Below are 24076 nucleotides of genomic sequence, written 5' to 3' on the forward strand. Positions count from 1 at the left end.
TTAATTGGACGTGATGCGAGGCAGGAAGGTGGCTCCTCCACCTGACTCCGGCTTCGCTGATCTCTGGTGTTGTTATCAATCAGCTTTGACTCGGCATCTGTTCTCATCTCAGCCCTCCTTCCTCCTTTTCTTTTCTAAAATGTTCCCACTGTGCTTATTTATCTCTGAGTTTCCACTCCTGAGGTGAGGAGTGTCTGTCTTTGGGGTTTGAGGTTTGGGCTTTCCTCGAGAGGTTTGCCAAAATGACTCTCCTCTTCATCCTCCTCCTCTTTCTCTTTTTTTTTTGATTTCTGTATCCAGCCTTCTCAGTAGCCCTTCCTTCTTATGCTTCCACTTTGTTGGGAGTATGTCAGTCTCAGTAGGTCTCTGTCTTGGGTGTGGATCTTTGCGACTACCTGGGGAAGGGCAACGGACGCTGCAAAGCCTCCAAGACTGGATTTCATTCTCCTCCAGCGATGGCATGTGATTATGATGTTCAGAGACGGGGAACATGAGGAAGTGTGTGACGAGTTACAGAGTGCAGCAGATTTAGTGTTCCTTGGGGTTTACCTAACCCCTGAGTTAGTGGCAAGGCCACAGTAACCACCTCCAGATGTTTACAGGCCCGATCCGACCGATTATTTACAATGAACATCGCCCCGTTCACACTGCAACGCTTACACTTTGCTCCTCCGGCAGTGCCCCAGGTTAATGCTTAATCCAGTGCAGACCTGAGATCGCTAGGGCTGAGCCCAGTTTATGGGGAGGAGGTTAAGTGGATGCGCGCTGATCGGCAGCAGCAGTTGCAGGCTCAGGGATTCAAGCAGAGGGAAGCTTCTTCAAGAGTGACCAAAGAAAGCTGCCACGATGCCAAAACAGTCCGGCATCTCCAAGGTGTTCGCCGTCGTCTTTGTCGTGTTGACCGTTTCGGTCATTGGCGGCATCGTCACCATGATCACTTTCTTCAAGGTTCAAACCTCCAACTTGAACATGACGGAGGCTCCAACTTTTCAACCCACCACCACGGCCCTGCCACCAGTTATGCGGCTGCCAAAGAACGTGGTGCCCGAGCTCTACGAGATCGTCATCCAGCCTTATTTCTACATCCAGATCCCAGAAAACGGCACCAATCCCAACCAGACGATGGTCTTCAACGGAACCTCAACCGTCCACTTTCACTGCGTCGAAGGGACTCGGAACATCTACCTCAACAGCAAGGACCTGGGGGTTGCCGAGCCGCTGGTGACGTGCAAAGACGACAACGAAATAATTAATTCCTCGCTTAAATTCCACGATGACGAAAGTAACTTTCTGGAGGTGCAGCTGACAAAGCCTTTGAAGGCCGGAGCGAACTACAGTTTGTATTTGGTTTTCCGGGGAGAAATATCCGAAAACCTTGAATCTTTGTTTGTGAGCACGTACGATGAAGGAGATACAAACTCAGAGAGGTAAGTCAGCAAATGGGATTGGATTCAATCTTACGTTTTTATTTACAGATGCAAAACTAAGACACAAAATCAGGTTAAGTTGAATACATTTTTGGTTTTGAGTAACGGTGCTATTGCACCTTAGACAACCTGAGGTTTCTGAGGAAACGAAAAGAGCTTTGGTGGAACGATGTAGGTGTCGTCAATGTGTGAATATTTAAAAACAAAAAGTACATATTTTGAGGGAAACAAAAAGTAAAATTTTGAAAGTAATCACTGAAAAAAATTTGTTGCAGAATAAAAAAAAATATTTAAAAGGTAAATATTTAAAATTAAATTTCATTTTGGGAAATAACCAAGAAATACAGTTATAAAGAAAAGTTGCTCAAGTCACAGTAGTCAAATCACAATATGTATTCTTGCAGTATTAATATCAATAATCTGAGAATATACACAAATTGATTTTCTCAAAATATGATGATTTTCTTCATAGAAACAGAACAAATGTAAAATATTAACAAATTTGTGTTTGTAAATATATATATATATATATATATATAATACTAGGGGGGAAGACTGTAATTTATAAAATTAAATTAATTCAGCATTGAGAAAAAATATTACAAAAATTTGTGTCTGAGTGGGTTCTCTCCGGGTACTCTGGCTTCCTCCCACAGCGAATGGTTGTCTGTCTCTCTGTGTCAGCCCTGTGATAGAGTGGCGACCTGTCCAGGGTGTAACCCGCCTCTCGCCCAGTGACAGCTGGGATAGGCTCCAGAGGACAAGCGGTTACAGAAAATGAATGAATAAATGAATAAACCCAAGTTAATTAACAGGATAGACAACGAGATAATCCAAAAACAGGAGCTGAACCAAAGACCGATAGACTTGCAGTCTCTTTTAGACGTTGGCGCCACTCGTACAGTTGCCTTTGTTTTATCTTCTGCTCAAATTCCCTTCAATGAAACCACCTGAGATGTTCTTGTGAAGAAGTCACTTTTTAGAACAGCATGGGATCCCAAACGTTCTGTAAAGCAGTGTTTTTCAACCACTGTGCCGTGACACACTAGTGTGCCGCGAGAGGTCGTCAGGTGTGCCGTGGGAAATTATCCAGTTTCACCTAATTGATCGAATAAACATTTTGGAAAACGAATTAATTATTATCTGCAAATAATATGCCATTGTCAAGTGTCTGTGTGTGTGTGTGTATATATATATAAGTTTTTCTTTGTGTTTATTTGATTCCTATTCAAGACACTTTGACAAGAATGACTTTACATTGTTAATATAAGCTACAGAGTTTCATTTTTTTAACATTTTCGGTTGGTGGTGTGCCTCGTGATGTTTTCAATGAAAAAAATGTACCTTGGCTCAAAAAAGGTTGAAAAATACTGCTGTAAAGAGTCAAAATGTCAAAGATGTTGGTGCAGTTTTGTGGCTTGGAGTGGAAACCAGGAAACAATTGTTCTGTGGTTCCTGTAAGAGCATTTACGAAAGAAAACTCCAACTCAGGGGCAACGGAAAAGCGAACAAATACCGTTGTGTTTTCTGCAGATTGAAGACTTTTCTTCAGTCTCCTGTAACGGTTTAACGTCCTCCAGATGGGAGATTAACACCAAGGACAGGAACTTGCTTTGGGCAGGTGTCGGTAATTGGGTTGAAATTACCCACAAATGTGTCTTTGTTTGTGACGGTCATGTCCTGGAGGGAGGTAGGGATGAAGGCGAGGAGCTGAGGGAGGGAAAACAGAGTGGCCGGGGATAAAGAGGGGTCAGCCATGATGATATTAGTAAGCAACATAGTCTCTCCACGGCGGACATTGATAGAAGACGTGATGATGATGATGGTGGTGATTTAGAACCTATGGCAGCTCAGGAAGTCACTGCTTGGCTTTGTTGGTGATGGACTTGCAGGATGATAGATCCAGGTTGTTTCAAGGATTTTCAAGGATTTAAATGCATGTCTACGAAGGTTCTTAGTCATCCAGGTCATGATATATCCAAAAAGAAGATGTTCAGTTCTCAAAGTCTGATGGTGGAGAGTCGGGGTTTAAAAAAAAAAAAAAGAAGGACAGCACAGCTCTTCTAAATCGTACGTTGTGTTCGCAGATTTCTCACCGCCACCAACATGCAGCCGATAGACGCCAGGAAAACGTTTCCTTGTTTCGACGAGCCAGAAATGAAGGCGCAGTTTGAGTTGACCGTCATCCACAGAGATGGAACTACAGTCCTGGGAAACACGGATGTTTCAGGTAAGAAAGGAACAATAAGCTGAAGCTCATGTGTGTTTTGTTTTTTATCGGATGCAGATTGAATAAAGTGAAAATCCGTTCTCACTCGTGTTGTTTCCACGCTCTCAGGCACCAAACTGATAGACGGATGGAAACACAGCACATTTGCCAAGACACCAAAAATGTCGACGTACTTGTTTGCCTTCACGATCTCAGAGTTCACGTCAGTCAAGTCTCTACATAAGGATGTGACAGTAATGGTTTGTGTTCTCCTCAACTTTCAAGAGGAATTTAAAAGATTTGCATGTAGATGTTTGACAGTAATTCTTCTTCAAACCGTCCTGAAGAGGATTAATAGTTCACTGGTCCTCTCCTCCTCTCCTTCTTCTTTCCTTCTGTCCTCTTCCTCCTCTCTCTCCTCCTCTCCTTCTCCTCCTCGTCACTTCCTTCTCCTTTCTTTTCTCCTCCTCTCCCCCCACTTCCTTCTCCTAATTTCTTTTCTCCTCTGATCCTCCTCCTCTTCTCCTTCTCCTATCTTCCTCCTCATACTACTTTTCTCCTCCTCTCCACCTCCTCTTCCTTCTGCTGCTCCTCCTCTTCTCCTTCTTCTCTCCTCCTCTCCTTCTCCTTTCTTTCTGCCCTCCTCCTCCTCATCACTTCCTTCTCATTCTTTCTTTTGTCTTCATCCTCATCCTTCCTCTCCTCCGCCTTCTCTTCTCCTTCTCCTCCTCCTCCTTCACATCTCCTCTTCCACTCATCTTCCTCTTCTCCCCCCCCTCCTCCTCCTCTCTGCTCCTCTTCCTCCTCCTCCTATCTTCCTTCACCTCCGCCTTCTCTCTCATTCTCTCCTCTCCTTCTTTCTCTTCTCCTCCTCCTCTTCCACCTCCTTCTCTCTCCTCCTCTCCTTCTCCTCCTCATCACTTCCTTCTCATTCTTTCGTCTTCCTCCTCCACCTCCTCCTCTCTTCCTCTCCTCCCCTTCTTTCTTTTCTCCTCCTCTCTCCCCCACTTCTTTCTCCTAATTTCTTTTCTCCTCCTCTCCACCTCCTTTCTTCTCCTGCTCCTTCTCTTCTCCTCCTTCTCTCTCTCTCTCCTCATCACTTCCTTCTCATTCTTTCTTTTGTCTTCCTCCCCATCCTCCCTCTCTTCCTCTCCTCCGCCTTCTCTTCTCCTTCTCCTATCTTTATCTCCTCCGCCTTCTCTCTCTTCTCCTTCTTCTCTCCCACCTTCCATCTTCTTTTTTATTTCCTCCTCCTCTTCCACCTCCTTCTCTCTTACTCTGATCCTCCTCCTCTTCTCCTCCTCCTCCTGTCCTTCTGTCCTCTGCTCTTCATTCTCTCTCCTGCTCATCCTCATAATCCTTTTCTTCTTCTCTCCATCTTCTTTCCTCCTCCTCTCCTCTGCCTTCTCTCTCCTCTCCTTGTCTTTTTCTCCTCCTCTTTCTGTCTTCCTCCTCTCCTCCTGTCCCAGCTTTACTGTGTAGATAACACTATGTGCTCCTCCTGCAGACATACGCTCGTCCTGAAGCGACTGCAGCAGGAGAAACTAAATACGCCTCCGAAATCACCCCGAAGATCCTGGACTTCTACGAGAAATACTTTGACATTAAATACAACCTGCCAAAGCTAGGTGAGACTTGATGAGATGTAAAAGGATTTGAGATTTTAGGAGCATCCTACTTTCTATAAAGCAAACTCGTAATATAAACACTGCTCAATAATCTACCTATGTGATTCCTTCAGACCAAATTGCGCTGCCAGACTTATATCCTGAAGCGATGGAAAACTGGGGGCTGATCACGTACCAGGAAGGAAGCCTCCTCTACAAGGGAAACGTGTCCTCGCTGCTGCACAAGGAAATGGTCGCTAGCCTTATTGCTCACGAACTGGCACACCAGGTCAGAGGCAAACAAAATCCATGTACATGTTCCTTGTAATAAAAAGAGACATAAGATCAAGTTTATGGCTTTTATCGATCAAGCTGAAGACTTCAATCCTCTTTAAACGACGTGTAAGGAAGACATTTGTGGACAGTTTCACATAAACTATGTGATCCCGGCTAACGCTTACCAACCGTTAGCATGCTGGCTAGCTTTTCCTCCTTCTTCAATAATAATGATGTACATTAAGTCAGACATTTAAAATGATTTCACCTTAACATATGAATAATTGCCATGGAACTGTGTAATGTTGGTGAAATTGTGTAGGAAAAAAATAAGTTACAGCTGGCTAATGAGGCAACATAAGCTAACTAAATCTAAGTTACCTCTTTTTTGTCACGTTGAACTTCAACACATCTAATATTTCCAAGTTTACCAAACCGTAACGGTGACGTATAAGGATATAAGACAATTGTGGGAAGATACAAATAAACTGTGTGATCCTGGCTAATGTTTACCAACTGTTAACAAGCTGGCTAGCTATTTAAATGAACATAATGTACAGTGAGTCAGGCTTTTTAAAATACATTTCACCTCACCATATAAACATGATGATACCACGGAAATCTTAAAGGCTAGTTACAGCTAGCTCGTGAGGCAATTTAAGCTAACAAAATCAAAGTTACCCTTTTTTTTCCTTCGTGTAATTTAGTTGTATTATCACAAAATTAATTTCACAGCAGAATCTACTTGTGATGGGGGGAAAAAACTACAACAACAAAAATAATGATACTTAAAGCTAACTCAAGCTAGCTTAGGAGAGTTCCTGGCTTGTTGCCGTGTTTGCCATTAGCATGCCAGATAGCTATACTAATTAAATATTGCTTTATTTGTTCAAATTTGACCAGTAGCCCACCATAGCTACACTACATTTATTTTACAGTTTTAGAAACAAGTTGCTTTACAGAAAATGACATTGCCATAAATATTTTGTAGAAGAAATCAGATGCTAACACATCCATCCAAGATTAGCAGTAACTTAAACAGAATTCTTATACTGATGGAGCAAAAGAAAATCTATGCTTTGCATTGCATATCCCAGCTGTGTGGCCTTAAAACATTTGCTTACTTTACACCATTGCTGCGATACTGTTTCATCAACCTCGAGACAAATCAAATCAAAAACAACCCTGTCCAGTTTGTAATCCAACACAAGCTCTTTCTCAGTTTTGAGCGCTGATAAAAAAACATTCAAACACATGTTTATCTTGTCTAGCAACTGTGTCTTTCTCTGTGTTGATGTTCTCTCTTCTTTTCTTTTCTTTTTTTTTTTACAGTGGTTTGGAAATCTGGTGACAATGAAATGGTGGAATGAAGTTTGGCTGAATGAGGGCTTTGCCACGTACATGTCGTACTTTGCAGTGGATGCTGTTGAGCCAACTTTCAAAATAGTATGTTCAGATATACCTCCTCTGAGTCGTGCTTACAAGCCTTTGGACTTTGGAAATTTGGAGGTCTTGTAAAGATCTCCTATGAGATTAGGGTCCCATGATTATGACTTACGGGAAACTATTTGAGAAAACAAGTGTGTTATGGCGCTACCTGATTGGAATTGCTTTCATTTCCTTCTTGTTTGGTACAATTTGTTTTCACCAAAGTAATGTAGAAAATTTAAAAAGTCTTAACTTGTGCAAACAGATTTAAGCTTTAACAGGAAGCTGGAAGTATAAGAAATCTGAGGGCTAGATCTTTAATTTATTTTGGCCATGAAGGAAAACTTCAACCTGGATTAGTATACAAGCTCATAGGATTCATGTGAAGGTTTATTTCTAAAGGATATGACAAATAATGATATCTTAGGAAAATGTTCAGGGTCATACTGAATCAAAAAATGTGTGCATCAAGTTTAAATGTTCAGATTTGAGTTAAGTCTACATTATTTTACTATGTCTCTCCCTTGCACTCAAAACCTTTGCATATAGCTTTCCCAAATTTGCTGCCACTGCCTCTCACAGTGACATTTTGTATATTATTTCACAATTATGAGTTTTATCATAATTACAAGATCTGACTCTTGTAATTACAACATTTTCCTGGCGATTATGACAGAGTAAGTCATAATTACGGGATAAGGTCTTCAAAGTTTTTAATTTGCTGCAATCTTGGCCGATAAAAAAATAAAAATAAAATCCAAACAAAAATAAAGATCCACACAAACTCACATAGGGCTGAAATGACACGCATTCAACGGGTATTCTCGTTCATATTTGTTTTTTTCCACAGAAAGATGTACTGTTCATGAAAGACCTCCATAGAGCGTTTTCGAAGGACGCTCTACTGTCATCTCATCCTGTCAGTGTTCCGGCGCAAAACATCCAGACGTCCTTTGAGATCAATGGGATGTTTGATGCTATAAGCTACAATAAGGTTAGAGAGACAAAGCAACGCTCTGCGACACAGACGCACACACATTCTTCCTGTAGGTTTTATATATTCACATCCACTACTCTCTAACATTGGCTTGTCAAGATTTCTGATCACTCTCGTGGCAAATTTCCTTCAGTTCAGGGTTTTCTTGCATATACTGCACCCTGCATATACTTTTTTTTTAACACTAACCCTAGACCCTCATAACCCTAGACCATCAGTGTCCAAGATTCTAATCATTGGCATTTAATCAGGAACCCCCTGATTCTGGACGTTATGGATTTGAGTGTGTATAAATATAGAGGTGCTTTTTCCAAGGGACATTTACCAGAAAACACCAATTTTATTTATTTCTTTAAGGCATATCACCTTCATCTGTTGGCACTGTTTGAAAGAGGACCAAGTGTTTGTTCGGATGTGTTGAAAAAGTCATCAATGTCCACGGGATGTCCTTGTCACATGTCTTCTGCAAATATTAACATGTAATTTGTGTTCACTCTGCAGGGGGCAATGTTGCTGAGAATGCTGGCAGATTATGTGAAAGAAGGTACATTCCTGCAGGGGATCAGAGTAAGCAACCGTTGTTCAGCTAATTCAGAGTGACTGAAATTGTAATTCTTATAAATGCCTCTTGATTTGGACAGTCTCCGAGGCTCAAGACTAAAGGAGACCTCTGACACCTCTAGTCTAGACTGAGCCTCTTTCATGACATAGACCAGAAGTTGATTTTTGTGAGAAAATGCATCCCTTCCGTAATTTCGTGGTTTGCCATACGACATGTTATGACTTACAACATGGGTGGGGAGGAAAACTCTCACAGTAAACTTGTCTAATTTGATGTTTTAGATGGCAGTAGAAAAAATAACTTCCAGTCTCATAAACCACTTTTAATATTGTGTTTGCCTGGTTCGCAAACCAAAATCTTGCTGTGTGCAAAATTGGTAGTGGACAGGCGTGGTGGTTAGCACTAATGCCTCACTTTATCTTTATTTCCTGATATGCCTTGGTTTATGTCCTTAATCAAAATCAGTAGCGGTTGTTGCTGGTAAACATGGGAATATTATGTGTGGTTAAATTCACCATGAACCACTTAACCCAGTTTTGGCTTGACCAACATTATAAACATTATGACATTCATGAATAATGTTGGTCATGCCAGAACTGAGTCAACTGGGAAATAAACCACGGCATATAATAAAATAAAGATATAAACTAAAAAGTTTTGTTGGCATTAGTTTTGCTAATGCTTACCAATCGCTAACATGCTGGCTAGCTTGGAGAGTTTTTTCTCCTTGTTCAATAAAAATAATGTACAATGCGTCAGACTTTAAAAATACGTTTTACCTTACATTTCTTGGGAAAAAAAAGAAAAAGTCTGTAGGAAAAAAAGAATAATAACTGTAGTTACAGCTAGCTAGCGAGGCAACCTAAGCTAGCTAAATCTTTGGGTCATGTTGAACTTCAACACATCTATTATTTTCCTGATGACAAACTAATGATAAACTAAGACATTTGTGGGCAGGTTTAAATAAATTATATGATCCAGGCTAATGCTTACCAATTGTTAGCAAGCTGGCTAGTTTGGAGAAGTTTCTCCTACTACTTAAATTAATATAAAGTGCAAAGAGTTGGGCTTTTTAAAAAACATAATACCTCACCATATAAACATTATGATACCATGGAAATGTGTGATTTTGGGAAGAAAAAAGAGACTAATAACTGTTGTTAGAGGCTAGTTATAGCTAACTAGTGAGGCTGCCTAAGCTAGCTAAATCAAAGTTACTCTTTTGCCTTTACCCTGTTTTTGCGTTATTTAGTTGTTGTATCACAAAACATATTCAGCAGCTGATTCTAACTGTAATGGAAAAACAAAAGCTTAGGAGAGAACCTGGCTCGTTGATGTATGAGCATGCCAGGTAGCTATAGTAGTTTACCAGCTAGCACTGTGAGAAACCTCTAGCTTTATCTTACTGTGGGTTGTTTTTTTTCCATTGCCCTATAGACTAGGCTACCATAGCTCCACTACATTTATTTAATAGTTTTAGCTATAAGTTGCTTTACAGATTTTATTTTGTAGAAGAAAGCAGATGCTAACACATCCATCCAAGTTTTCCTAGGTTTCCATCCAAATGTTGCAAAAACTTATATATAAAATGCATGCTATGCGTATGGTAGGAGTTGGTTCATCAGATGGAGAGTTGTATTCATTTTCCATCTGTGTGGTCTTAAAACATTTGCTTACTTTTCTCTATTGCTGCGATCCAGTTTTGTCAACCTCGAGGCAAATCAAGTGAAAAACAATCCTATCCAGTTGGTAATCCAACACAAGCTCTTTCTCTTTGGAACGCTTATGTTGTCAGTTACGTAAGTTTATTTTAACATCGACAAGCACCAGTTTCCATCACATAACCAAATCGGATCTGTTGACAATAACGCCATCCCTGTTGGTCTGAAGTTGAACATTTCAACACATGGTTTCAGTTTGTAAAAATGGGAAAGGACAGGCAGTTTATGGCCACGTACAAAATCAGTAAGTGTTCTATAATTTCCTTGTTGGGTGCAGCAGACACATTGCAAACAGACAATATGGTTTCGGGTGACAGCCAACATTTTCTAAGGGAGCAGGTTAGTGCAGGATTGAGAAATGCTCCTTCGCAAAACATGCCATACCGTCATTGCTGTTCACATGCGTCTGACCTGGCGATGAAAGAAAAAACGGCTCTGCCAAATGTTCTTTTCAACAAGTGCTCTCGGGGTACAGCCGCTAGCAGCTGTGTTTCTACTCTTTCATCCAATTCTCAACAACAAAAAATGATTATTATGAGCATGGGTTGAAACTGTGCTCACTACAACCCTTTGCTTTCTGTTTGGGTGTGTTTTACAGGCGTACCTCAAAACATTCACATTCAGAAACACGGACCAGAACGACCTCTGGGAGTACATACAGAAGGTAAAATCTTGGAAGGCAAAGGACTTGATCAGGCCTTTTTAAAACCGACTTCAAACATGTCGCATTTGTAAATAAATTTATACTATTGTCATTTTCTGAACGATTATATTTTTATCACAGAATGGTATTTGTAGTCCAGACTGTAAGTATTTGGGCAGTTACATGTGTTGTTCTGTGTTTTAGTACATTCAGTTTAAAGTAAAACTACATTAAGCCAGCTGCATTTTAACACAAATATAATCATTCAAACACACATTAAGTCCATCCTCATGTTCAGTATTTTCAAATACTCATAAACTTGACTGCGTAGGGTGCAGTAATGGATTTGTGTAACATTGGCAGGCATATACGGTAAGTGATGACATCACCATTGCCGAGTTTATGAACCCATGGACCACTCAAACCGGTTACCCTGTCGTCACCATCAACACGGCCAACGGAGAAACCTACCAGAAGCGTTTCCTGTTCAATGACACTGCCGAATCAAGGTATAGACATGTATACGCTTCATCGTCTCCACAAGAAATCTTTCAGTGTTTGTCCAAACAACTGATGTACGTCAAATGGTATAAATACATGGTTAGGGTACATGTTTTATTTTTAATTTCATCATGATATAAAAAGTCATATTAAAGATTAGTTGACAACAGACAGCAGTGTTGGTGGTTATTCCGAAAGCTGGGAAATTAAATGCGGAGTCTAGCAGTACTAGGCCGTACTGTCTTTATTTTTTATATTAAAGAGCCAGCTCTGCAGATAGTGTGGACCCCATCTGTACCTTTTGCCTAACAGAATGGGTTGAAGGAATGTATTATATATAACTTGAGTGAGTTGCACAATAATTTATCCTGGTTACGCTTCGGCCAAAAGCAGCTCACAACATTTCTGAACTCAAAAGACACGACGGTGCTGTTGTTAACGAGATTACATTTCATGCTCAGTTCTTTCTTGGCTCACTTCATTTCCTGGCCTTATAACAACACCGTACTTATTAAAATCTGCTTTTTGTCTCTGTAGCCTCTGGTGGCCCATCCGGATCAATTACATGACAAGTACAAGTACATCGGAGCCTGCTTCTCTCTGGCTGAACAAAAAAGAAGAAGGTAACAAACAGAAACATTCAGTATGGCAACAGGGCCTTAGAATAAACACAATGAAAGATAAAACTTGCTTAAGACAATAAATTATGACAAAGGGAAACGTCAACTGCAGAAATGTGTGACTGCAAAGAAACAACAACAGGCAAATCTTCTTCTTAGAGAAACAAAATGACTGCACATGATATACACGAAGTAGACATAACATTATGACCACCTTCCTAATATTGTGTAGGTCTCCCTAGTGGTGACTCATCAGAGAATGGACATGGGCCTTCTGAGGGTGTCCTGTGGTGTCTGGTGACAGAATATTGTTAGTGAGGGGGGGCTTTGAGGGGAGGGACCTCCGTGGATCATCCCGCAGATACTTGATCAGTTTGGGATCTAGTGAATTTGGAGGCCAGGTCAACACCTTGTGCTGTTCTTCATGTTTTTTTTAGTTGTTCCTAAAGTGTTTTTGTGAGTTTTGCTGCTGGGGATGGCTGCTGCCATCAAGGAGTGTCATTGCTATGGGGTGGGGGTGCCTGGTCTGGTCTAGGTGGGTGCCACATGTCTAAGTAACATCCACACCAATGAATGCCAGGTCCAAAAGTTTCCCAGCAGAACACGATGGTCAATGTTATTCACTTCTCCTGTCTCCTGTAATGTTGTGGCTGATCGGTACACTTGCTTTCAGTTTGGGTGTTTTGACCCAATGACAGCCATTCTTACACCCTGGAGCCTTTAGTCTCGTTATCCTTTAAAAGATACACAAGATTCCCATAGCGTTTCTCTATACCTTTCTCTTGATGTGAGATTACCAGGACCTGCTTTCAGCATTTTCTATTATTTTTTATTTTTTTTGTCTTAGGAGAAGAGGTGAAAACTGAATTCAGAACAAAGGATGGAAACTGGATCCTGGCAAACGTCAACTATACTGGATACTACAGGGTCAATTACGACACAGGGAACTGGGCACGACTCCTGAATCAGCTGGAGACAGACCAACATGTGAGTACTGCTCCAAATAATGAGTTGGCAAATAACAGAGCTGAAAAAACAAACCGGCCTCCCGCTGGGATGCTCATTTGATTGAATAAGGTTTTGCATACAAGAGGTCGTCCTGTGAAGGACTTCTTCCAGTCCAGCTGTAGGTGCTGGGATACTGTGATACCACTGGGTTAATTATCAAACCCGGTCAGTTAAATGCAAGCACACAAGACTGACCAAACTATAATAAACAGAAAGAAATAACTTGCCCCAGAAACGTGGCTCAGATTTATTATCATGGTTTGGATTGAAGCTTTTATGAGAAACAATAAAACCAACCGAAAATATGCTTCCTCAATCATCCAGTGAAGACTGGATCACTCTTGTAGGAGAGGAAGAAAACTTGACTTTGGCAAAAATAAAATAAGAAGACACCAGGCATGTTTTTGATTTGGGATTTACTGAACCCAAAAAACTGCAGTTCTAAACTTCATCATCATCAAAATGTTCTCAAGAACAAAACTAATCATCAGTAGACTCTTTGGAACATACTAATCATGACACAACAGTCCCAACAAACCAGCTATGATCTGAGTACTGAATTTTGTGTGAACCACGTCATCTGAATTCATAAAATTAATGTTCGAGGCCAGTTTGGCTGCTTTCTGAACCACATTTGTCCATTCTACAAAGTTTCTACAATGGTTGGCTGCATTGGCGTAAAATTTGAAATAGACTTACGAAATCCATGTTTGATGATTCATGGTCCCCAGAGGATGATGGCATTGTCGATCCGTCTCACTTAGCGTCTAGTGGAACTATTATCGTCTCTTGTTTTGCTGCAGTACGTCCAATATGAAAGACAAATGGAGCGAAGGAAGCATTCGAGAGAATTTTATTAGTAAAATAATACAAAGGCTTGTTGTTCGGGATCCAGGAACATCTGTAAAACATTTTGTGACTTCCCATTGGAACAAAGTTTCATAACAGTTAATATAATACATGGGATTAAATGGCAGTTTGATACTAAAAAATACAAATCTTTAACTCATACTCAATAGATGTTGGTGGATTTCCGACTGAATACTTGTGTGTATTCAATAATTCTTAGGTTGAATGCCTTATTTGAATCGTTTCTTGTGGCGCCAGTTTCAGACAATAAGTTATTTCTTTTGTTGAAGAACTGTTTCTAACTAGAAATACCTTTTGGTTTTCTTCCTGTTTTTCCCCAGCTGATTCCAGTTTTGAACAGAGGCCAGCTCATTGATGATGCTTTTAACTTGGCAAGGTAAAGTCTTTGACCTACACATTTACTTTAAAAGAAAAAGATCTGACTGATACCAAGAGGCTTTTCTCTTCTTTTAAACTGTTGTCTTGGGTGCAGCCTTTAACCTGAGTGGACTCCATGGATTCTGTTTAGTCATTTTATTGGAGCTGTTGAATCAAGGTGGTGGTACTGAATGATGATCATCTACTACCACCCCAAACATCCACATTCTACTATTTACTAACTGCTGTCTGCAGCATGTTTACTCACATGATTTTAGTTCTTCTACTTTAATATTTGGTAGCTTTGACACTAGCCAACCGTCATTAATGCAGAAGAAGACATTTTGTCCCTATCATGACGTGGTTTTGGTTTATGGAAGCGCTAAAATAAATAACTACAAAAGATCGGGCTTGGCTGAGGCCTGATAGTGATCTGATCATTTAGAAAATCCTAGGATCAGAGAATGGAAAAATATATAACGAAATAATATGTAAATTTAGACTACTAACTAACTACTAACTGCTGTCGGACTCATTTCATCTTCCAGAGTAAACTTCTACCTCACAGCGGACATGTTTAGTCATGTGATTTTACAAGTTTTGGCAGCTTTGGCGCTAGCTAACCGCCATTAAAACGAAGAAGAACTTTTGACGTTGCAGGGAAGTGGTTTTGGCTCCATGCTGCTTGCTGTTTTTGCATATTGAGAACTGGGGAACAGTATTTCCCCAGAATCACTGGCGTATTCTGTAGAAAATGTCTGTGTGCAAAAACACAACAAAATGCCATATTTGAAGGAATATGAATCACAGATGGAGTAATGATACAGCTGTGGTTTAAATTATTTGGCGTGGGTTAGACTCCAGCTGCACCACGGCGGGCCTACCTTGCTGCTGTTGCAAATAGTTAAAGTTTTAAAACATGACTGAACTCACTGAGGTCTTGCGGATGTTTTATCTGTTTTTTTTTTCCCTCTCCCAGGGCTAAACTGGTCGATGTGACTCTGGCTCTGAATTCAACCCGCTTCCTGAAAAATGAGAGAGAGTTCCTTCCCTGGGAGTCAGCAGTCAGGAATCTCGAGTACTTCTTCCTCATGTTTGACCGCTCTGAGGTGTATGGACCCATGCAGGCATGTATAGATTATATCACTTACAGGCTAAACATGACAAGGTTTCATTTGAATGTCACATTCACATTCAACTTAAGCTGTTTCTTTCCTGCAGGTGTACCTCAGGGAGCAGGTAACGGGCCTCTATAACTCCTTCATAACTCCTAACAAAACAGACTCATCAGATGTCCCAGCGGATCACACTAAACAGTAAGGAAAGATGGATATTGCCAATTTTCCCTCAGCTTTAATACCATCGTGTTGTTTATTCGTGGTTAATTCTCAACAGATTTACACATGTTTGCAGTTAAACTTTCAGAAAGTCACAGTCCAGCGCAGACGTCCCAACGCGTCGCAGATGTTCAATTTGGCATTAGTTGGCTTCATCAGTTATCCACATACTTGTGACAGATGTGTGAAGTGGAAATACTATTTCCAACTCACACATCTGGTAGTCCGCAATAAGACAACACTCTCAAGACAGCGTAGTTTAATACGTTGGCATGATTCATTAAAACCACACTGAAGCTCATTCTTGAATGTTAATGATTAAAGTGGCACTACTTCATTGTTGTGCATGACTGCAAATGAATGCTAATGTTTTGTTTCATTTTATTTATGCTGCATTAATCCTTAAATTCATGGGTTCATAACTCCGACTGCTAGTCATCAATATTTCTACATGTAAACTGCTTTTTGATGTTTCAAGTTTAGTTTTAGACTTAATTTTGCATCTTCATCTAGGTGATCGCCAATTAAAACAGAAGAAGAAGAAGATTTCCGCTGGGTTTGGTTTATGGCAGACCCAAAATAAATAACTAGAAAAGATCGGGCTTGGCTGAAGCCTGATACCGATACGATCATTTTAAAAATCCCTGGATCAGAGAATGAAAAAATATATACTGGAATAACATTCTAATTTAAAGTGTTTATGATTTAAAAGGAGCTTAACCACCAAATCACATGAAATTAAGTAAGACTGAGAGGCAGCTAATGCTATCCTCTAAGCTAGCAACTTTTAGAAAGAGCTACAACTGTTTTTTTCTTCTACAAACTAAACTGTCAACCACCAACATAGTGTTAGTTTTAGCTAGGATTATCTGCGGCAATCTCAGCGGTCATTTTATCCAGTGATCTAGCTAAGGGCTACAGCAGTTTGTTTTTGTTTAGAGAGACACTTTAGAAAGACAAGACATTTAATATTTTTGGATATATCACAATACCAAGTGAATGAATCTGGCAGGTTGTGATAGTTGTTTTAGAATTAAGGAATGCTTTTAAGCGTTAAGAAATCCACAATGAATGTTGCCTCCGCAGATTATTCAACATTTAACTTGACTTTAGAAACAGCCCTTTTGACAAGAACGTAGGACTACGTATTTTTATTCTTACGTAGAAGGTCTTCCATCGTTTCACATCTGTACACTTCTCTATATAAACTAATTTCTTCTCTATCCCAAGGTACAGCCAGATCATGGCCATAGCGGTGGCATGTTCCAACGGACTCCCAGAATGCGTAGAGATGGCTACAAACCAGTACGCCGACTGGATGAACAACGAAAACAATACCAACAAGTATGGACACTACCTTCGAAGTTTCACCTCTGCCCCATTTTCTTTCTAAAATCTCTCCAAATTTAAGGTGTAACTGTAATAGCTTCCCTTATATTCTGTAGCTTTGCTGTCCAGCAGTGATTTAGAGAAGGTGAGTGTGATCTAATCACTTCAGTCAGTAGTTGGTGGATGTGTCTGCATCGTGGTCGTGTTTAAAGCTGCACATTTTATTAGAGATGCTGTTGTAGTTGGTGAATAAGTTTCCAGGTGCAGCTTTAAAAATACAGAGGCTCTTCATTAAGCGCATGTGATCATTACTTTAGTGCATGTACTGTACTGTACTGTAAATTCATGCATGGGAATGTGTTAATGCATTTGCCGACATTTGTATGTGGATGTGTATATAGAGTATGTGTAGCCTGGAAGACAGACAAACTTTTGTTGTGTTAAGTTGGTCTGGAGTCTCTGCGTTGGGAACTGATGATGCTCTGGGCCAATCAGATTGTTTGGGGGTGGGGCTTTGTGTGGTGACGGAGTCAACAAGAGTCAATTGGATTCAGTCCAATAAATCTTTCTGTCAAAGTTAATGTAGTGTGGAGAGGGTAGCTGGTACCTTGTGTTCTCTACTCCAGAAATGTTCTGGTCAGCCAACGCTGCCATAAACTCCCTAACCCTCTCTGGAAGATGTTTCTCCTTGACGCTGTCTCCAGGAAACTCTTCTCTTCTTTTAAACGTTCAGTGTTTGTTGTTGTTGTTTGGGTGCAGCCTTTGACTGAGTGGACTCCATGGATTCTGTTTAGATGATCAACTACTACCACCTCACCACACATTCACATTCAACTATTTACTAACTGCTGTCTGCAGCATGTTTAGTCACATGATTTTAGTTCTACTTTGACACTAGCCAACCACCATTAATGCAGAAGAAGACATTTTGTCCCTACCGTGACGTGGTTTTGGTTTATGGAAGTGCTAAAATAAAGGACTACCAAAGATCGGGTTTGGCTGAGGCCTGATGATGATCTTATCATTCTAAAAGTCCTTTGATCAGAGAATGGAAAAATATATAACGAAATAATATGTTAATTTAGACGAAATGAGAGGCGGCTAATGCTATCTGCTAAGCTAGAGCTTTAGCAAGACTTGCAACTGTTTTTTTTTCTTCTATTTTTCTTCTAATTGAATTGAATAAACTGTCAACAACCAGGGTTAAAATGAATACAACATAGTTTAGTTTTAGCCAAGGTTATCTGCAGCTATATCAGCATTCATTTCATACAGTGATCTAGCTAAGAGCTGAGGAGTTCTACAGCAGTTTGGTTTTCCTGTTACAGCTAGTTTAAAAAGCACTTTCTGTGGCTTTGTTGGGGATCATATTTTAATATCCTGTAAGTGCGATCCCTTTAAATGCTGACAGTGGGGCAAGAAAATACATGAAAGCAGAATCAGATGTTCACCATGTCTTGTAACTATGCTGATAAGCAAGAAAGGTCAAATCAACAGTCCGACAAAAACCAAGAAAAATGTGAAAATAAGACGGTTCTGAAGTTTGTGTTTGTGTGTGATTCAGCATCCACCCCAACCTGCGGTCTGAAATCTACTGCCAAGCTGTGGCAGCTGGTGGGAAGAAGGAGTGGGAGTTCGCCTGGAACAAGTTTCTGAACACCACTGACGTCTTGGAAAAGAACCAGCTCCGAGGAGCTCTGGCCTGCACCAAGAAGATCTGGCTGCTCAACAGGTGAATCATTAAGTCACACTCAAACTACCGTGTACATATTGCGACACACCTGTGATAAGGTGACTCCAAGGCAATCACATTTTTATTCCAGGTGATCTTGTCCTTATCTTACAGATACCTTGAGTACACTTTGGACCCTGAGAAGATACGTCTCATGGATGTCGCGGCCACGATTGTCCACATAGCCAGGAACACCGCGGGGCAGGCACTGGCGTGGAACTTTATGAGAGCTCATTGGGACTACGTCAGTCGAGGGTAGGATTCTCTGCGGACTAAATGCTTTTCAGATTGCGTGTCCTTTTCAGAGTCATAAGTATTTAGGATTGTGCAGATTGTGGCTTTCGACCAATATAGACATGAAAGGGAAGCCCTGATGCTAGTACTTTTGGTTTGAGGTTTATGATGGGGCACATTTGCATCAGTTCACCCATTTTTATTCCAACAGATTTACAAGAAAATTCCAAGTATTCGTGGTTTACCCGGGAGCATATGTTCGTCAGGGTGGGGGAATCAGATGTGTGAGAACTGAGAAATGAAATGAAAAAGGATGAAGAGTTTGTCAGCTAGCTAAAAGTCACATTTATTAACTAACACAATCTTGTTTCTGCATACGCCTCCAAACACATTAATAAGTCAAAACACAAAGCAAAGAAGAAGAAGCAGCATGCTATTTTAATTTACCCCTTTCTGCCTTTCTGTTTTTACTGCAATCTGATTAAAGCTATTTGCTATTTGCAGAACTACCAGTGGCCAAACATCCATTAAGAGTTGCTACCTCCGGTTTACTTTAGCAAAACCATGACATGCTTGTCATTATGAGAACATTTCCAGAAAAGCCACTTTTCCCAGCAGACTGCCATTTTTGGATTTCATTTGTTTCTGATGCAAATACTACCTTCCATCAACCTCAGTGTTAGTGTATGTACCTAGCTTAATGTGGTGTTAACCCTAACCCTAGGCAGAGCAGGTTCTCCACGAACCAGAGGGTTTGAGGTTTGATAACGTTCGAAAAGTCCTTGAGCGAGACATTGAACCCTGAGTTGCTCCCAGTGCTTGGGAGTGGCATGTTGTAAATATGTGTGTAGTTACATAATAAGACCATTTACGTTTTCTGATGGAAAAAGCACTAATTAGAGATGTTAGCCAAAAAGAAATTTAGCCGAGCTGAGAGTGACTCAGGGTTCTACGGGTTCTACTATAATTTTTTGCAGTCAAAATAATTTGTAAAATGTAAAATGTTGGAGGTACAAGGTCACAGTCCATGAAATTCACACTGGAGTAGTTAACTACGACTCACAAAGTGTAGTTTGGCAAAAAAAAAAAACACGTTCGGCCTCAAGCATCTGCTCATCCGCTTGAGGCCGACAGTTGAAAACGACTTAATTCAGTTCCCTTTTAAATTGAACGTAGTCTAATTTAAATTCTAGATCAGTTTGGACAGAATTGTGCAGCTATGACGCCTAATTTGTTTAATAACTTCACAGATTAATCGTTTTTAATTTCCTGCTCTTTGCGTGGCTCATTAGAAAACGAATCAATCGTTTTTAAATCGTGAATAACTGAGCTGAGCCTCAACAAAAAAAATAACAGTAGGTTTCTATAAACTCCTTGTCTATCACACCATGTGCAAAGGTCCTCTTATCTAATCAGTGCTTATCTTCAGCTCTCTGCCATAAAAGCCTCTGTTTGGTCCTTTACCAGGAAGCTACGATGATTTATTTTAATTTCGTGAGCACACACAATAACACCTGAAGTTTATCTAAGTTATCGGAAGTTATATAAAATCCATCCTGGTCTCTTCTGGATTAATGATTTCCAACAGTTTTACTGAGAATATAATGTTTTTATTAAATCTTACTGTTGATGTGTGTTAATCTTTATTCCTGGTGTTTTTACAGGGAGTGGCCGTACATGCTTGTGGCCGTGACCAAAAGGTTCTCGACACCATTTGAACTGGAAGAGGTAAATTTTGTTGCGATTCATTTGGCACCGAAAGAGGTTTCACACCAGATGAGTAACTGGATACACCCTGATACCGTATCAGATCTCTGCGGCATCATGAAAGTTAAATTACCTCTGAGCACGTATCCTCCGTATCAACCGTCCAGTTGAACACGAACTGGACGGTGTTTAAAGCGAATCGAAATATTAATATTAATATAAATCCATATTTCGACTGTAACTTTTAAATGTTTAAACCAGTTTAATATTATTTTTTAACTATGACAAACAGTGAAACATTTCAGTAATTTACCCAGCACCTCTTCCTACATTTATGGCCTTATTACTAAAATTAAATGCTTTATTTAAATTGCCAATTTACATTTTTTTGGCATTTTAAATTCCTAAGTTAATTACATTAAATTATTTTGGATGTTTTAGCTTTTTCAACATTTATTAAATACATTTTTTAAGCTATAGTTTAAGACATTACTTTTAACTTTCAGTAACTTAAACCTGTTTTAACCGCAACTGTAGTTTAACCGTATCAACATTTCTTTTATTACTTCTACAGATTTTCCAACTTATATGACTTTGTGCTACACTTCAACTGTTGTTGTTGTTAGTTTGTTTTTTTTAAGTTGTCAGCTTTTCTTTAATTTTTTCAGGCATTTCTCTCCAACTTTCAGCTTTTCCAACATTTAGTACTTTATTTTTTGGTGATATTTCAGCTCTTATAACATTACTTTGAGCATTATGAGTAATTTTAGTTCATTATTTCAGACATTTATTTAAAGTTTTTACCATTTATTAGTTATTTTGAGCGACATTTTAACTGCTTTTGACTTTTACGAGTCATTCTGTTGATGTTTAGCATTTCCACTTTTACATTCATAACTTTTAGTAACTGAAAACAATTATCCATGACTTTTAATTCTGTCAACATTGATCACTTTCAGCTACATGTCAACTGCTGGTGTCTTTAGTATTCATCTTCTAATCTCGTGATTTATCCAATAATCTTTTTCAGCACACATTACCAACTTGTAACAGTTTATTCCTTTATATTTCAGACTTTCTCAAACTATTTCAGGTGTTTCTCTACAACTTTCAGCTTTTTCAAATTTTACAACTTTACTTTTAAGCAATATTTAAGCTGTTATAACATTACTTTTAGTATTTTGAGTTCCTAAGTTAATATTAGTTAATTTTTTGACATATATTAGTTGGTTTTAGCAATATTCTCAAACTAATTTTAACGTTTGCAGCTCACGTGGCTTACGTTTAGCATTCAGCTATTATCTTATTACTCTTTAGCTTTTACGGCTTTAACTTCATCCAGTTTCTTGCTCTCTCATTAACATTTATTAGCTACTTTATCTGTAATTGTTTTATTTTGAGCATTATATTATGCTTTCACTAGGTTAAGTTATTTTTCAACCTTTGCTTTTAGCACCACAGACATATTGAAGTTACTTTTAGCTCATTATTTTACGCTTTTATTCTACGCTTTTAGCTTTTTATAAATGTCTCAGTCATACATACAGTGTTAAATATACAAATCACCTTACTAATATAAAATTACTTATTATTTTTATTCAGTGTCTATTACCGATTATCCTCTAGAGGACTGCAGAGGGGTGTTTGTCCAACATTTATTATGTTAATTTGTTTTGTATTTTAACAGTTATATTACAGCTTTTAGCCTTTTAGACATTCACGAGTTACTTTGAGATATAATTCAATTGTTAACCATTACTATTAGAATTATTTCTTTATTTTACTTACGTGTGTTCTATTTTAGCTAATTATTCCAGATGTTTGTGAATTACTTTTAACTTTTCCAACATTTGTCTTCACACTACACATAGCTAATCATATCACTTTAAAGTCCACTATAGTTTAATGAGCCGTCGCCGTGTTCAGGAAACACTTTCGCAGTACGAGATTTAGGAGTCACGTTGCCTCTGTCTCTCTCCAACTGTATCATCTGTTTGTGTTCACAGCTGGAGCGTTTCGCGGCCGACTTTCTAATGAGCAATGAGATAAGCTTGGTGTCTGAGGTCATAGAGCAAACGCGAGTAAACATCCAGTGGGTCCAAGAGAACAGAGACGTCATCCTGCAGTGGTTTGAGAGAGAAGCTGCTGCTGCTGCTGATGCTGATGCTGCATCTTAGTCCAGATCAGTTCGAGCGAATCCAGAAACAAATAATCGGGACGTGCGATTCGGCGCCCCGCCTGCAACGTATAGTCTAGCACTGGCGGTGGATTGAGTGTGGCAGTGTTTGTGTACATACTCCTGAAATATATGTACAGTATATTCCACATAAAATAAGATTTTTACTTCACTGATTCTCATTCAGCAAATCCGCTTTCTTGTTTTTGTTTTATTATCAGTCAATGTTCAACAAATTAAAATTTACCAGCGTCTCCATGTCGCCAGTTTCCAGACGGATTTCTCAACAATAAATGTTTTATTATTATGCACTGTAATCAAGGAACCAAATTTTTATTATATTCTTGTTGTGTTGCTGAAAATTGTTATTTTAAATAATAAAACACTATTAAAAAGTGAGTCTTTTTTTTTTTAAATTTAGAACATTTTATATTTATATGGACACTAGTATTCCTCTAATAGTTAGAGTAAAAAGTCCTCATGTGACCACCTGAATCAGATCAGACTGATGCATCAGGTGTAGGGGTTCTGGTGGTGATGTTTCCTCAGAGCTGGAATAAATCCATTCTCTCTGAGCATGTCTGCTCCACGTGGGGTGAACATCAGGTGAGGAGAAACATGGAGGTAGAAAAACAAGATGAACCAAGATGGAATCAATGTGGACAGAGACGATGGAGACGGTCTGATTGATTTTTAGTATGTTTATTGTCTCATAACAGATGATTAGCTAAATTTAGCTTTAGCTACACTGAAGCCAGCTAAACTTTTTTTCCTCAATGCCTTCAAAGAACAAATAAGACTAATGTCTGCACAGCTCGTTTAAAAAAAAAAATAAAAATCAATCTTGATTTGAAACATTCGATATCGATTTATAAAATCCTCGGATAAACTTTTTGTGATAATCCAGAGAATGACATAAACTCCAGTTCTGAGAGCACTGTTGGGATTTAATAAAAAAAAAAAAAAGTGTGATGACAGAGAAGAGCTGGACAAAAGCAAAGACACATGAAAGATGAGAAACTAGCGGGAAAAGATTGATGAGATGCCACGAATCTCTGGAACCAATAACTACTTACACTATATTGCCAAAAGTATTGGCTCATCTACCTTTACACACATATGAACTATAGTAACATCCCATTCTTAATCCATAGGGTTTAATATGACGTGGGCCCACCCTTTGCAGCTAGAACAGCTTCAACTCTTCTGGGAAGTCTTTCCACAAGGTTTAGGAGTGTGTTGATGGGAAGTTTTGACCATTCTTCCAGAAGCTCATTAGTGAGGTCAGATACTGATGTTGGACTAGAAGGCCTGGCTCTCAGTCTTCACTCTAAT

General features: G+C 39.4%; 1 protein-coding gene across 1 annotated transcript; it reads left to right on the top strand.

The window, feature by feature from the left end:
- Positions 1 to 65: 65 nt before the first annotated feature.
- On the top strand, positions 66 to 23130 carry LOC311496000 (aminopeptidase N-like). Its single transcript, XM_084555717.1, has 20 exons — positions 66 to 1427; positions 3515 to 3657; positions 3766 to 3896; positions 5144 to 5264; positions 5378 to 5532; positions 6852 to 6965; positions 7798 to 7941; positions 8446 to 8511; positions 10826 to 10891; positions 11234 to 11379; positions 11909 to 11994; positions 12839 to 12978; positions 14190 to 14245; positions 15206 to 15353; positions 15448 to 15542; positions 16794 to 16907; positions 18457 to 18624; positions 18739 to 18879; positions 20523 to 20586; positions 22572 to 23130. Exons 1-20 carry the CDS (start codon positions 847 to 849, stop codon positions 22740 to 22742), a joined length of 2850 nt encoding a protein of 949 aa, XP_084411843.1. The 5' UTR covers positions 66 to 846; the 3' UTR covers positions 22743 to 23130.
- Positions 23131 to 24076: the final 946 nt, after the last annotated feature.

This window comes from Chelon labrosus, assembly GCF_963514085.1.
Source record: "Chelon labrosus genome assembly, chromosome: 11".
Taxonomy (NCBI): domain Eukaryota; kingdom Metazoa; phylum Chordata; class Actinopteri; order Mugiliformes; family Mugilidae; genus Chelon; species Chelon labrosus.

What these genes read in the sequence shown, in the direction of transcription:
- LOC311496000 (XM_084555717.1), top strand. Translation starts at nt 847, where the DNA reads ATGCCAAAACAGTCCGGCATCTCCAAGGTGTTCGCCGTCGTCTTTGTC. An exon ending in CATTCCTGCAGGGGATCAGA is followed by an intron (nt 8,512 to 10,825) that starts GTAAGCAACCGT and finishes TGTGTTTTACAG; the next exon opens with GCGTACCTCAAAACATTCAC. An exon ending in AATGACACTGCCGAATCAAG is followed by an intron (nt 11,380 to 11,908) that starts GTATAGACATGT and finishes TTGTCTCTGTAG; the next exon opens with CCTCTGGTGGCCCATCCGGA.